Here is an 11686-nt window from a genome sequence, read left to right as displayed (position 1 = left end):
TTCGGTGTGATTTTCAATAGTCATATCATAGACCAAATATTGTACATTAATTCTACATCTCCCTCTTCACATGAAGCTCCTAAGCAAACATATCGTCTTAGCACAGAATGTCATTGTTAAGCAAGAACAGGTTACAGCCTAATATAAGGTCATGGTGTGTGTACTGGCTGTTACTGGTTCTCCGCTTACTTTGCTGAGCACATGCTGTTTTCTATTTATTATCTCCGTGTGTGATTGAACTAAGCTTATTGGTGTTGTCTGTTAATAGTTCAAACATATATTTTCAATTAGACCTTATTTCAATTCTAAAAATTAATGTGGCCTGACGTTGCGAACTTAGCAAGTTCTTCTTCAGAGGCTAAAACAGAAATGACAGAGGTACATACATTAACATACATACATTATTTCAATTCAGTAACAATGCATGCACAAAAGGCTAACTAATGCATATTCCAAACAAAGACACTGCCTAAGCAAAGGCAAGATCATCTAAGACGGCTGCTAAACATAAGATCTATTGGAGATGCAACCGCCCGACTCAATAAAAAAAAACATGCGAAGATGATAAAGTGTTTCAATAACCACAAAAGTCAGACCAAAAAGAAACATCGTAAGCGGGACCATAATACATAACTGTGTTTCGTTTTTGCAGCCATATGGTTGCGAAGGGCGATTTCTAAAAGTTATGTAACACTTTATTTTGAATGAAACTACATGTACACATACATGGTCACGTTGGCGGGTGAAATCTTTGAAAATTAATTCCTCCAGTTTGGAAGACCGTATCTTCATGCAACTTTCAGGATTTATTCCCTATAATGATCCAAGTATATGCTGTATATTACTTTTCGTTGAAATTGGAAAAATAGGCCTCGCTTCGTGCAATTTTGAAAATGGTAACACTGGCGTGCGCAATATCTGTCAATCTTTTCAAGCCTCACGAATATTAATGAGGTTCCTATCCATTAAGGTGTGCAGTAAACAATTACATCAAAGTCTCCTTCACGAGTTGTTAATTAACAAATATCACCCTTTTCGCCGGCTTCCATTGGTCGATACCGAGACCCACGCCATGTCACACAGAGTGACGCTAATGAATATGTTAATATGCCCGCATCATTGTGTGCTGGGCCGAAATCGGTCAGCCGTAGTGCTTACGGCGCTTTGCTGAACAATGCACATGGGTTGGGTTGGCAAGAAAAAGTTTTAAATGATTTTAAATACGTAATCGGCTTTGCCTAACAACAGCGATGCTTTGCGGTTAGCAACCATATGGCTGTTTGCTCGGGATTTGGGTGATGATCATTTCCTCCTAATTGAAGGACTTTTTCTTGCTATGGAGACCACCCTGCTACTTTGAGTTGTATTTCTGTATGTCGGAGGGCGTCATCTTGTCGATCTTAGACTTAGGCTCCATGCTGAACTGACCACTTGCGTCCACGGCTTCCTTGTCTGAGAAGAACGTTGTTGTCAAATTTCCCTTTGCATCAGTAGTGAGATAAAAGTCTATCAAAAGAACAATTTAAAAGACACTTTTTAACTATTGCCATCTATGTAGAAAGCATACACAGTGTACGGAAGGTATTATTTACCCAATTTTTTTTTCAAACGAAAGTATCAAAGAAATACAGTCTTTTTCCCTTTGAAATATGAGAGATGGCGGCCACCTTCCATACCTTTTATACTATATTCATGTAGTCCCACTTTATATTATACCCCGAATCTTTTGGAAGTGGGTAGGAGGCCTTTACACTATAAATGCTATACTAGGCGGAGCAGTTGGGAAAACAAACTGACTCATTATCAGAGGGTCGGGGTTCGACTCCAGCTGCTGGCTATATGTTGTGTCCTCATGCAACCCATTACCCCTACTTAACTGTCTCCACCCAGGAGTACAAATTGAAGTAGAAATTTGAAGAAATGAGTAGATTAAGTTTTTTCATCACCAAGGAAACTGGAGATAATGCGATCCACTGGCCTGATAAGGCATATTGATTTGAGACAGAGTTGAGTAACTACCAAACCAATTTTTTTTTTTTAACTCACCTTTTTGAGATGCCAACTGGAATGTATACATAGCAGTGTTGTCTTGCCTCCCAGTGAAAAAGATCCTGTCATCTGTCCAAAACTCGCTGATCTTGTCTGTCAACTCGCTGCTGTTCACACCCTAAAAAAGAAGTGTTTCGACTTTCTTGTCAGTACTGCAGAATATGTACAGCCGAACTAGCTTGGGTGTTTCCGAAACCTGTGTTCCCTTCTCAGCTTCGGCTTCGTCCCCAACCCAAGATTTATAAGAATCTAATAATCCCAATTTCCCAAATTGAATACACATTGTGTGGCATGATTTAGTCTATCTACTTCTGCCAGCAGACAATGGACAACATTGTACTGGGGTCAGTCAAGTCTGGGGACTAAAATCATTAAAACTGGTGTATGAAACCAAAACCAGTCACGTAACCAGGATTTCGGAAACCCTGACTGATTCAACTAATCATTTTGCTGGACCCAAACGGCCAGAATATATCTCTGGCTAACTGAGTCACTGACAGACGAGTCACCGAGTACAAATAATGTTCCAAGTTGAAGCTTTCGTATACCAGATCAGGCATATACATGTACTTGGTCTTGTTTAGTCTTCTTTTTTTCGCACTACCATGCACTCAATATAGTTGACTGATTTGTTTTCATGATGTAAGCGTCATTTAGATTAAAATAAATTTTGCTGCGGCTGACTTACAATTCTTGAGGGCTCCCCATGATCCAACGGTGAGTTGTTATTTATGTTGATGAAAGCCATTGCTCCATATGAGTAATAGAATCGCTTAAAGCGACCTATGCCAAAGAAAAAGAGAAAAAAAAGCAAATAAACTTTAATATTCTGGGAAAACAAAGGTAATTTTCAAGGGTTCCTCACGAGTGGACAGGCACTTGTAGCTCGAAAGCATGAACAAATGACAAGTGAAGGAATTGTTTAATTTATTGGTGGGGAAAAAACACGGACAGAAAGTCCTGGAAAACCCATGATAAAAATTCACGAAACAGTTTTCCCCCTTTTTTATGGAAATATTAACCATATTAAAAGGAAAGATTAGAATCTGGCCCAAGCATGATCTTACAAGGTGTCAAGTCGTTCGCCGTTGACATGCAGAAACAATTGTTCTTCAAAATCAGGTACTTGGTGCTGTGGTCACTTTGGTTCTGGAAGATGTAGTACGGTTCCGATTCGCCATTAAATTGCAACTGGCTGACATGTACCTTGACGTCTATATCCACCATCACCTGGTCTCCTTCGGATAGAAAACAAGAAAAGAGTAGAATGAAAGACCTCGAGAGAGAACAATCTGAGCCTGCCAGTCTTGGCAAGTCCTCCTGAATTTCTGTTCCTGTCCAACTCTACTCAACTCACGTTAACTTTGAAAACATTTTGATCAAAACCTCCCTATCTGTTTTGAGAATTAAAAAACATTTTTTTTTACGGTCCGGAATGTTGGATTTCGCATGCATGGTGTAGTGCATCCCCGCCCCCCCCCCTTTTTAATTGTTTTAACTCCCTTCATTAAAGCAGCTGGCAAGTAGTACCATGGTTGTATCCATTTGCTTTGGTGACCAAATCCGATAAGTTTTTCTTAGGTAAACATGCTGGCCTAAACAAGATTTGTATTGTATTGTTACCCTTCCTTTGCGTCAGGGGTCAAAGGTGATACGCATGACCTCAATGCGGGACTGCGTTGAGAGATTGTGACATTGTTGTGCAATGGAAAATATTGCGTACCTTCGAGTAAAATCTTGATGGATATTGTGACTTTATGACAAACAAAAGCACCGCCTTCGTCCTCTTGTTCGCGTTCGACGACCTGTTAACGCAAATGGAACAGATATGATTAATTACAATGAATTTGCCTTGGCAGTGTGTCTTGGGTTGGGTTGCGGGGGTTGGGTTGGGTCCAACCTCGTCCCCAGGGTGTCGAGCAGAACGCGCCCACAATTGCGGTATCTAATCAGGATATACAGGAAGAAAGTTTCCTATCCAGGGCTTACTATTGGCTTACTATTGGAACCGAGGTTGGAAATAAAGTAAGCCCGGGTTGGGTTGGGTTGGGTTGGGTTGGGTTGGGTTGGGTTGGGCTGGATTGGGTTGGGTTGGGTTGGGCTGGGTTGGGCTGGGCTCATGGGTTGGGTTTGGTTGAGTTTGTTTCTGCATTCAGTAGGGGACGTTGAACAATAGATGGCAATAGGGTCCCCAATTTCCCGAAGGTCCCCAATTTACGATCATGTACAAAACATATGGGAGGTCTTCCTAAAAAGTTTGAGTACAAATACAAAAGAGGGACAATAGGGGTCCCAGGCAAATACACACTTGTGTGGGTTGAATTGGGTTGGGTTGAATTGGGCTGGGCTGGGTTGGTCAGAGATGTTTCTGGTCAGGTCTAACTTAACAAAGTCAAAGATGAAAAACTAATTTAGAACCGCTTGTCTGCTCCATGTACTTACAATTTTGAAATCCACTTCTTCCAAAGAGCCAAAAAACTGCTGGAGCTCCTCGAATTCCCAACTCGTGACATCATTTTCATTGACGCTGACAATGATATCGTTTTCCCTGTTCAAAAACAAAAAAAATCGTTTTGAAGGCCCAATACTTCATGGTGATAATAGAATAGTCTAAAGCTACTTTTGTACACTCGATTATTCCTCTTTTTATCCAGTTATTTATTTTTTTTTTCTGTAAAAGAATTTCCAAGTAGGCCTACATGTATATCATTTCCTTATTATGTTTTGCCATTTGGCAATTGGGAACACTGATAGTTTTTTCACAGAAACATTAAATTGTTCCACTTTTGTTTGATGGGATAAACTTGTTGGTTTCATTTAACCATGGACCATTTACACCACTTGAATATCAGTTTGAGATGGTTTATTATTAATTAAGTGATCAATTCACTCGATCAATCACTGAATTTAATAGCCTAACGACAGGCTGTCCGATAGAATGATCAGTTAATTACTTGATCAATCTATTAGCCAATCAATGAATTAATCTGATCGATTTAGTTCGCTGATGAATGTTATTGTCAACTGATTCATTTTATAATATCAACTGATCAAAAGATAAATATCCAACCGACTGCTTGATCGTTATTTTAATTGATCGTTTGATTGATAAATTAATTGATGGATCATTCATTGATTAATTAGCTTGTTGATAGATTCCAATGACAGAGCAATTAATTCATTTTTTTTTTGTAGATTTTATCCGTGGATAGATTAATAATGCATCATTCAGTTGATCGATTGATGGATAGATTCATAATGCTCATCAGAATGAACTACTAACTTCAAGCAGAATAAGATGGAATTGATAATGTCAAAACAAGCTTAAGGCTGACTGTGTTTAATTGTGATAGTTTTTAATTATATGAGTTTTCTGAATTGGGAAAAAACTTACTGGAGTTTAGATTTGGCCGCCAAACCATCAGGAATTACGCTGTGGACAAGATGACCCTTCGCGTCCTTCTGAATATGCATGCCCAGTCCCACCATTCCTCCAATCAGCTTGTCAGGATGCCGCACGTGCACGTTGTTGTCCGGGCGGTGCTCCAGAGAACTCTGCATATATAGAATGTCACACAAGTATAAACCATAATCGTAATCAAATCCACGCTAATAATAATTGTGGGGAAAAAAATATTCGGATTCGGCTGAAGAACAGTCGTATTTCCCTCCGATCGTATTTTAGCCGGCCCTAATTATAGGGTCGAATAGGTGCAACTGCAAATCAGGTCTACATTCAGTTTTTCATACACGGGATCGGAGATTTAGAAACGCCGGTTGTTTTTACTGTGTTGCTTCTATAAAGAGTTGACTTAAATAGTCATGTTGCTGTCTGGAATGGAAAACGCGCTTTGGGTTCAGTTTTAAATGCCTTTGTAAACCGATACCGGTCGTTTTTTGGTAAGGTATATACCTGCGGCAACGGCAAGACTTGGCGAAACCGCTCGACTAATTTCCTGACAATCTTGCGGGCTTGTTTCTTCCCCGCGTGCACCAGGTCGGAGAATATTCCGTCGATCACGTCTACACCACCTCCAAGCACCTGCTGGAAACCTTGGCTACACGGTAGTTCCCCTTCTTCTTCTTCTTCCGAGTCCCAGCGTGGCTCTGCCAAGGTTTGCCCCGGGTCAATTCGCGGGTTGTTCCCCTGTCCAACTCCCTCCCCACCCGGTCCAATTGTGATCGCTTCATCTACCTCTCCACCTCCCGCTAACAGGTTCTCCCCAACATGGGAGTCCCCGAACTTTGGGTTGCTTTGTAGGCGGCAAAACTGGCGAATTCCCGGTCCGATCTCGTCCGAGACCGAACGCTGGCTCTTGTACGCCCTGCTGTCATCATCGTGGTCGGCAGAAGGCGGTCTTTTCCTCGGCCGCTGAGGCGCGCCAAACGCTGTGGACGCAGTGGGCTTCGCGGCAAGATTCGTCGGCGTGTCGTCTTCACTCATGCTCGCTCGGCTATATTTGTCCCGGTAAATTCAACTAGCTAATGTAAGACTATCGCCTCTTGTATTGAATGAGCCGTTAAATAAAAAGTTCAGTATCCTGCTTTCTGTTTTTATATTCCCCTTGAAGGAAGTAGGTTTCACCATATGGAGCCGTAATGCGGTTTCGCAGGCTGAGTCCCAGGAACAAGCCAAGGGTTGAACGGAAATTTGAGGTCTGGATTGGAAACTGTAACCCGAATCGATGTTGGTTCCAGTTTATGTGAACTATTATGACACGTCACGGGGTAACCTAATTCGAATATTCACGTGCAAGCAAAGACCATAGATGGTACGGGTATATGGAATAAAACATCTTCTTATTCTATATCTGTGTCTAGTATGGGTACGGTACAGACAGAGCACGCGTTCTACGGACTGTGAGAATCTGGCCAATCAGACTGCGGGAATGGAAGAAACATCATGGAGCATATGGCAACCAATGAAATCTTAGAAGGTCTGAAGTCAATACATGTACATGTCTATTTGGTACAGAAACCAATATAGATAAGTGTAGTCAGGAACGATGTAATATGCATTGTTAGTTCAATGATACCCTTGCCCCAGGTCTCAGAATACTGCGCTATGTGATCCTAACCCCGTTACTTACTTGAACCTCACCTCATACCACCAGCCTTGCCCTTAATTCTGTGCATGCATGCATTTCGTGACCTTGATCGCGTTCAATCAAAATACTGTGAGCTGAGGGTGACTGTGACATGCACACAGAATCACACGATACACCAACTGACCTCGAGATCACGCGATGTGAAACGAAAACTCTCAACTTCTGGAACCTTCAATATGTGATCGTGATCATCGTGTTAAAATAGTCGAAACAAAAAATGTTCACATTGCTCAGATTACAATTATACACGTGACGATCAGTTTAAATACTTCTGTGTAGTTTGAAACGATAAAATTGCTCAGAATTGGAATAACATGCAGAACACCTAACCTGGTGAAAAAAAGCGAAGTGGATACTGTACAAGTTTTGAGGAAAAAACTTGCCGCAATATTTTTGGTGTCGTTTCTAACACTTCCAATTCAAAATTGCACCCACTTATGAACAGTCCCCGAATCAGCTTTTGGGACATGATTCTCGTTCAGACGTTCACAGTTAATGCGCTATCTTCGCAGTATATTTAATTTCAGTGGGAAAATAGGTTCATTTCTGGGTATTTATCACCAATATTCATACGTGCCTTATATCCGAAAAGTTAAACCTTAGCTAGCGAATTACCAAAAAGCGTATTTGGGCTAAAATTATTCCGTCTGGGGCAGATATGGGGGAAATATTTGGGGGAATTGTGCCTTTGATGATACAAGCATGGCATTTGACACACGGTCCGAGTATGTCTTAAGAAAGATATTTGGCTATAGGGCCATCACAAATTTGCCGTTTGATCAAATATAGGTAGAATAGCAAGCAATTTACGATTTTTTTAATGGCTGCTGTAGCTTGTTGTTCGACCTATATTTTTTAAAGGAAAAATCTACCAGAGCCATAACCAAATATCTTTCTCAAACTCGGTCTCTGTGCCAAATGCTTGTTGTCATTTAGAAGAAATCAAGAAATGTAGGTGCTGTGAACAATTAAGAGTTATAGTATGGACAAAATCTTTTTTCGTGATCAAAAATTGTGCATGGGTTTTCACTGTTTTCTCGAAAAGATGTAATATCTACTGAGCTGGAAGTTCATCATTAGGGTTTGAACATTATTCCTTGGATTTTGCGTGGTGGTGGTGTGAACAATGCATATAATAACTTATACTCAACACAAAATTTGGCTGTCACGGATCGATCCTGCTGAATTCAGCAGGGTTATGAGATCGCAGATTATGCTTGATTTAGTATTAAAAAAATGACTTGCTCAGGCCGATGGTCATTTTTTTCGGTGAACAACCGCTTTTTATAGTTTAGTGGTCGAGTAACTATTGGTTGCGAAGTTTTGTTACCAGATGGTTGCTTCAGGCCCGTTCTTACAATGTAGGCCTACATATGCTTGCAAAAGGTCATTGTAACAACGTGGGTTTTGTTTCCGTCATTTCCGCTTCGCTTTCGCTTCTGGCGTGAAGCGATGTGTTAACTTTCATTACTCACGTGTATCGCTTTGTGTATTTTATACCCTGTATAGTCGCTTTCGTTTTCTGTGCTTTATGGTGCACACCTTTTATTTACTGTCCATTTTATTTGCTGCTTGAACTGGAACACTCTACACGTGCGAGGTTACATGTCTTTTCATTCAAATAGACCTATATGGTTTCGTTTCGCATGAAAGAGAAGGAGCATGGACAAGGAAGCTGTGATCTCAAAACCTGAAATGAAAGTTTGCTGGAAATGGTGATTACGCAATGTCTCAAGCATTGCGTTTTCCTGTCGTGTGGCATAATGGCAGTCTCCTCATCCGGCTCCTCCCCCTCCCAATTTTTGGAGATCTAATGTCCACTAGCCCATAACTTGTTATACATGTCATACCAAAATGCGGTATTTAAAAGTTCAAACGACGGTTCACTTGTCATTTCCGTTCAACCTCCAATCTGCGGTTGGTATGCGGTAGAATTTCCTATCGGTTTGAGGGTCATAATATAGGTCTACCATACAAATATTGTAGTCTTCATTGTGAGATTTTTAAAAACTTGTGACATCTATTTATTGCCGTACGATATATTTATTGCAGTGGACCCTAAGAATTGCTGTTAAGTCCTCACAAGTCAATCACAATCATGTCCCCCTGTCACAAGCTGTTATCATACTTGTGAACTGACTTGTGATGGACTTATGATTTGACTTGTGATGGACTTGTAATTTGACTTGTGATGGCATTAATTGTGATTTGAGTTGTGTTTTGACTTGTGATGGACTAGCGATTTGACTTGTGATAGACTCGTGATTTGACTTGTGGGGGACATGCACTGCAAAAACTGTGTGTAGCAATTAAACACTTTTCTAAACACTTTCTTGCTATCAGTTTGTAAACATGTTTAAATCCTAAACATGTTTAGAGTGAGGATGGATAGTGTTTGGCCATTGAACATTGATGTTTAGGAATCGAACACATAATGTTTAGCTCCTAAACATGTTTACAAAGTGATAGCAAGATTGTGTTTAATTGCTAAACACAGTTTTTATAGTGTGTGATTTGACTTGTGATGGACTTGTGATTTGACTTGTGATGGACTTGTGATTGACTTGTGATTTGACTTGTGATGGACTTGTGATTTGACTTGTGATGGGCATGTGATTTGACTTGTGATAGACTTGTGATTTGACTTGTGATGGACTTGTGACTTGACTTGTCAGGAATTGACCACAGCTCTGTTGTATACCTCTATAGTATCCTACCGCGCCAAGCTCTTCGAGCCTATACGTCTTTTCTTATCACTTTCCAAGACCCACTTTGATAATAAAAGAAAAATCAAATCTTCTAAGACTTCGACTTTGAAATTAATGGATTTTCCGTCTTTCCAACAAATTCTGAATTAAAATGGATATGAAAACATACCTGAGGGAGATGAAACTTTTCAAGCCCGATCTCGAAATCGTGTCTCAGGTCCTGAACGCCTTTTTTCACGCCTTCTACCACGGTATGGCCGACGATCTTGACCGCTTCCTTGACTTTGTGCACAGTCTTTGCGATGATGCGGCCAGGCAGGAATTCTTCCTCCGTGGCAGTGCTTGAGGAGATTCTCTCCTCCACCTCAATGCACCCGTTGAAACTCTCTTCTTGCGACGCTTCCTCTTGGCCCGAATGTTCAAATATCTGAATGAGGTTTTTCACGCGGTGGCTGTCACCCTCAGCGTGGATTTCATCGAGTCCTTCGCCATCGTTCATCGTTTCCATCCCAGCGCCCATCAGCGCGGCGGCCTCGCTAAGCAGAGCAGGGCTCACGCGCTCCTCTACCCCATGATTTGGCGCGGCCTCCCCACCGGCGATCAGATGTATTTGGGCCATCTCGGGGCCAAGCACATCCGATACGGACTTCTGGCTCTTGTAGCTTGCACTCCCGGTGTCGTCGGGTGACAAAGGGCGTTTTGCCGGCGGCTGGTCCATACTACCTGTTTCGCTCGAAATGCCCCACTTCAACTCGCTTTGCGACATGATGTCAGTCATACTACTGACACTTTCGAACAATTTACTCAAGATGATGAAGTTTCGGAAGCTGGTATACAATGTAACGCTCTGCCCAACTCTGGTATTAAAACACGAAATTCTGGTTATCTGGGTCTTGTCAATAGCTTGTTTCGCAGCTTTTGAGTGTACTACAAAGACCAGCGCCTGCTTTATAGAGTAGTCACCGCGTGAAGGACCCGGAAACGGAATCGGGCGGTCCCTCACAATGCAGGCCCGCCACGCGCGTATTGATATAGACTTTGGACAGATGTTCTAAACCAGTGACGTAATGGAACTCGATACCGGTGTTCCCCCTTATAGTGATCAAATGATGTCATGCGCAATGTCTTTCTCATGTGAAAAAAACTAAGTCTTTCTTTTACAACAAAGAATGCTGGTTTTCTATGATAATGGGCCTTTTTAAAATCCTTTCCGGTAGAAAAGGAAACTTAGTTTTATAGCAGAGCATTTTTGCCATATATTCATGGAACTTAATAACATTGGATCAAAGCTTTCAGAATACAAACTTTAGACTGATTAGTAAAAACTGACTAAACTTTTACAATAATATGCGATTAAATATGACAATAAGAAAACAAGGAAATGTTCATCAATCTGCGGGGACGAATAAATGTACCTGCTGTGACAATATATGATTTATGTTTTTGCATTAAAACAACTTGTAAATACATGCAAACGTATACTCGATACACACGCGCGAACGCGGGGATTTGTGACGTCACTGCAAGTTTTTTGTGCTGCGACACATCAGCGCCAATACTACATGTCAAATTCGCAAATCCGTTTAAGGAGGAACCGGCCTTTACCTCATATCAAACGAAAAGAATGGCTATTATCTTCTCTACCCTGCCCTCAGAATGTCAATAACAGGATGCAAGGGTGCCCGGCACCCAAGTGACATTGAAACCGAGGCATAGTTCCAGGAACCCGACAGGAATGAGCTAGCTACCGGTTCCTGTTGAACTGGCCTCAGTCAGTGATAATACTTCACTTGTAGTTGAGGGAAATGACTCATCGTCTAT

The 11686-nt window shown here is 41.3% G+C and overlaps 1 protein-coding gene across 2 annotated transcripts; it reads right to left on the bottom strand.

Annotated features, from left to right (window-relative positions):
* Window positions 1-1086: 1086 nt before the first annotated feature.
* LOC119723861 lies at window positions 1087-10841 on the bottom strand. 2 transcript variants are annotated; one of them, XM_038194743.1, is made up of 8 exons: window positions 5963-6841; window positions 5444-5604; window positions 4492-4597; window positions 3773-3854; window positions 3117-3287; window positions 2738-2832; window positions 2047-2167; window positions 1087-1506 (listed from the first exon to the last, which is right to left on the bottom strand). In XM_038194743.1, exons 1-8 carry the CDS (start codon window positions 6491-6493, stop codon window positions 1352-1354), a joined length of 1422 nt encoding a protein of 473 aa, XP_038050671.1. In that variant the 5' UTR covers window positions 6494-6841; the 3' UTR covers window positions 1087-1351. The 2 variants fall into 2 exon arrangements, with proteins under 2 accessions (XP_038050671.1, XP_038050670.1); XM_038194742.1 differs by lacking the exon at window positions 5963-6841 and adding an exon at window positions 10035-10841 and having other exon boundaries at window positions 1095-1506.
* Window positions 10842-11686: the final 845 nt, after the last annotated feature.

This window comes from Patiria miniata, unplaced genomic scaffold (assembly GCF_015706575.1).
Source record: "Patiria miniata isolate m_02_andy unplaced genomic scaffold, ASM1570657v1 HiC_scaffold_17, whole genome shotgun sequence".
Lineage (NCBI taxonomy): Eukaryota > Metazoa > Echinodermata > Asteroidea > Valvatida > Asterinidae > Patiria > Patiria miniata.
This window is presented reverse-complemented; position numbering and strand designations above follow the sequence as displayed.

Coding starts and splice junctions, on each gene's coding strand:
- LOC119723861 (XM_038194742.1), bottom strand. CDS start 10,643: ATGACTGACATCATGTCGCAAAGCGAGTTGAAGTGGGGCATTTCGAGC. Junction 4,598..5,443: donor GCGGCCAAATCTAAACTCCA/GTAAGTTTTTTC, acceptor GTTTTTGAACAG/GGAAAACGATATCATTGTCA. Junction 1,507..2,046: donor CCAGTTGGCATCTCAAAAAG/GTGAGTTAAAAA, acceptor TTCTTTTGATAG/ACTTTTATCTCACTACTGAT.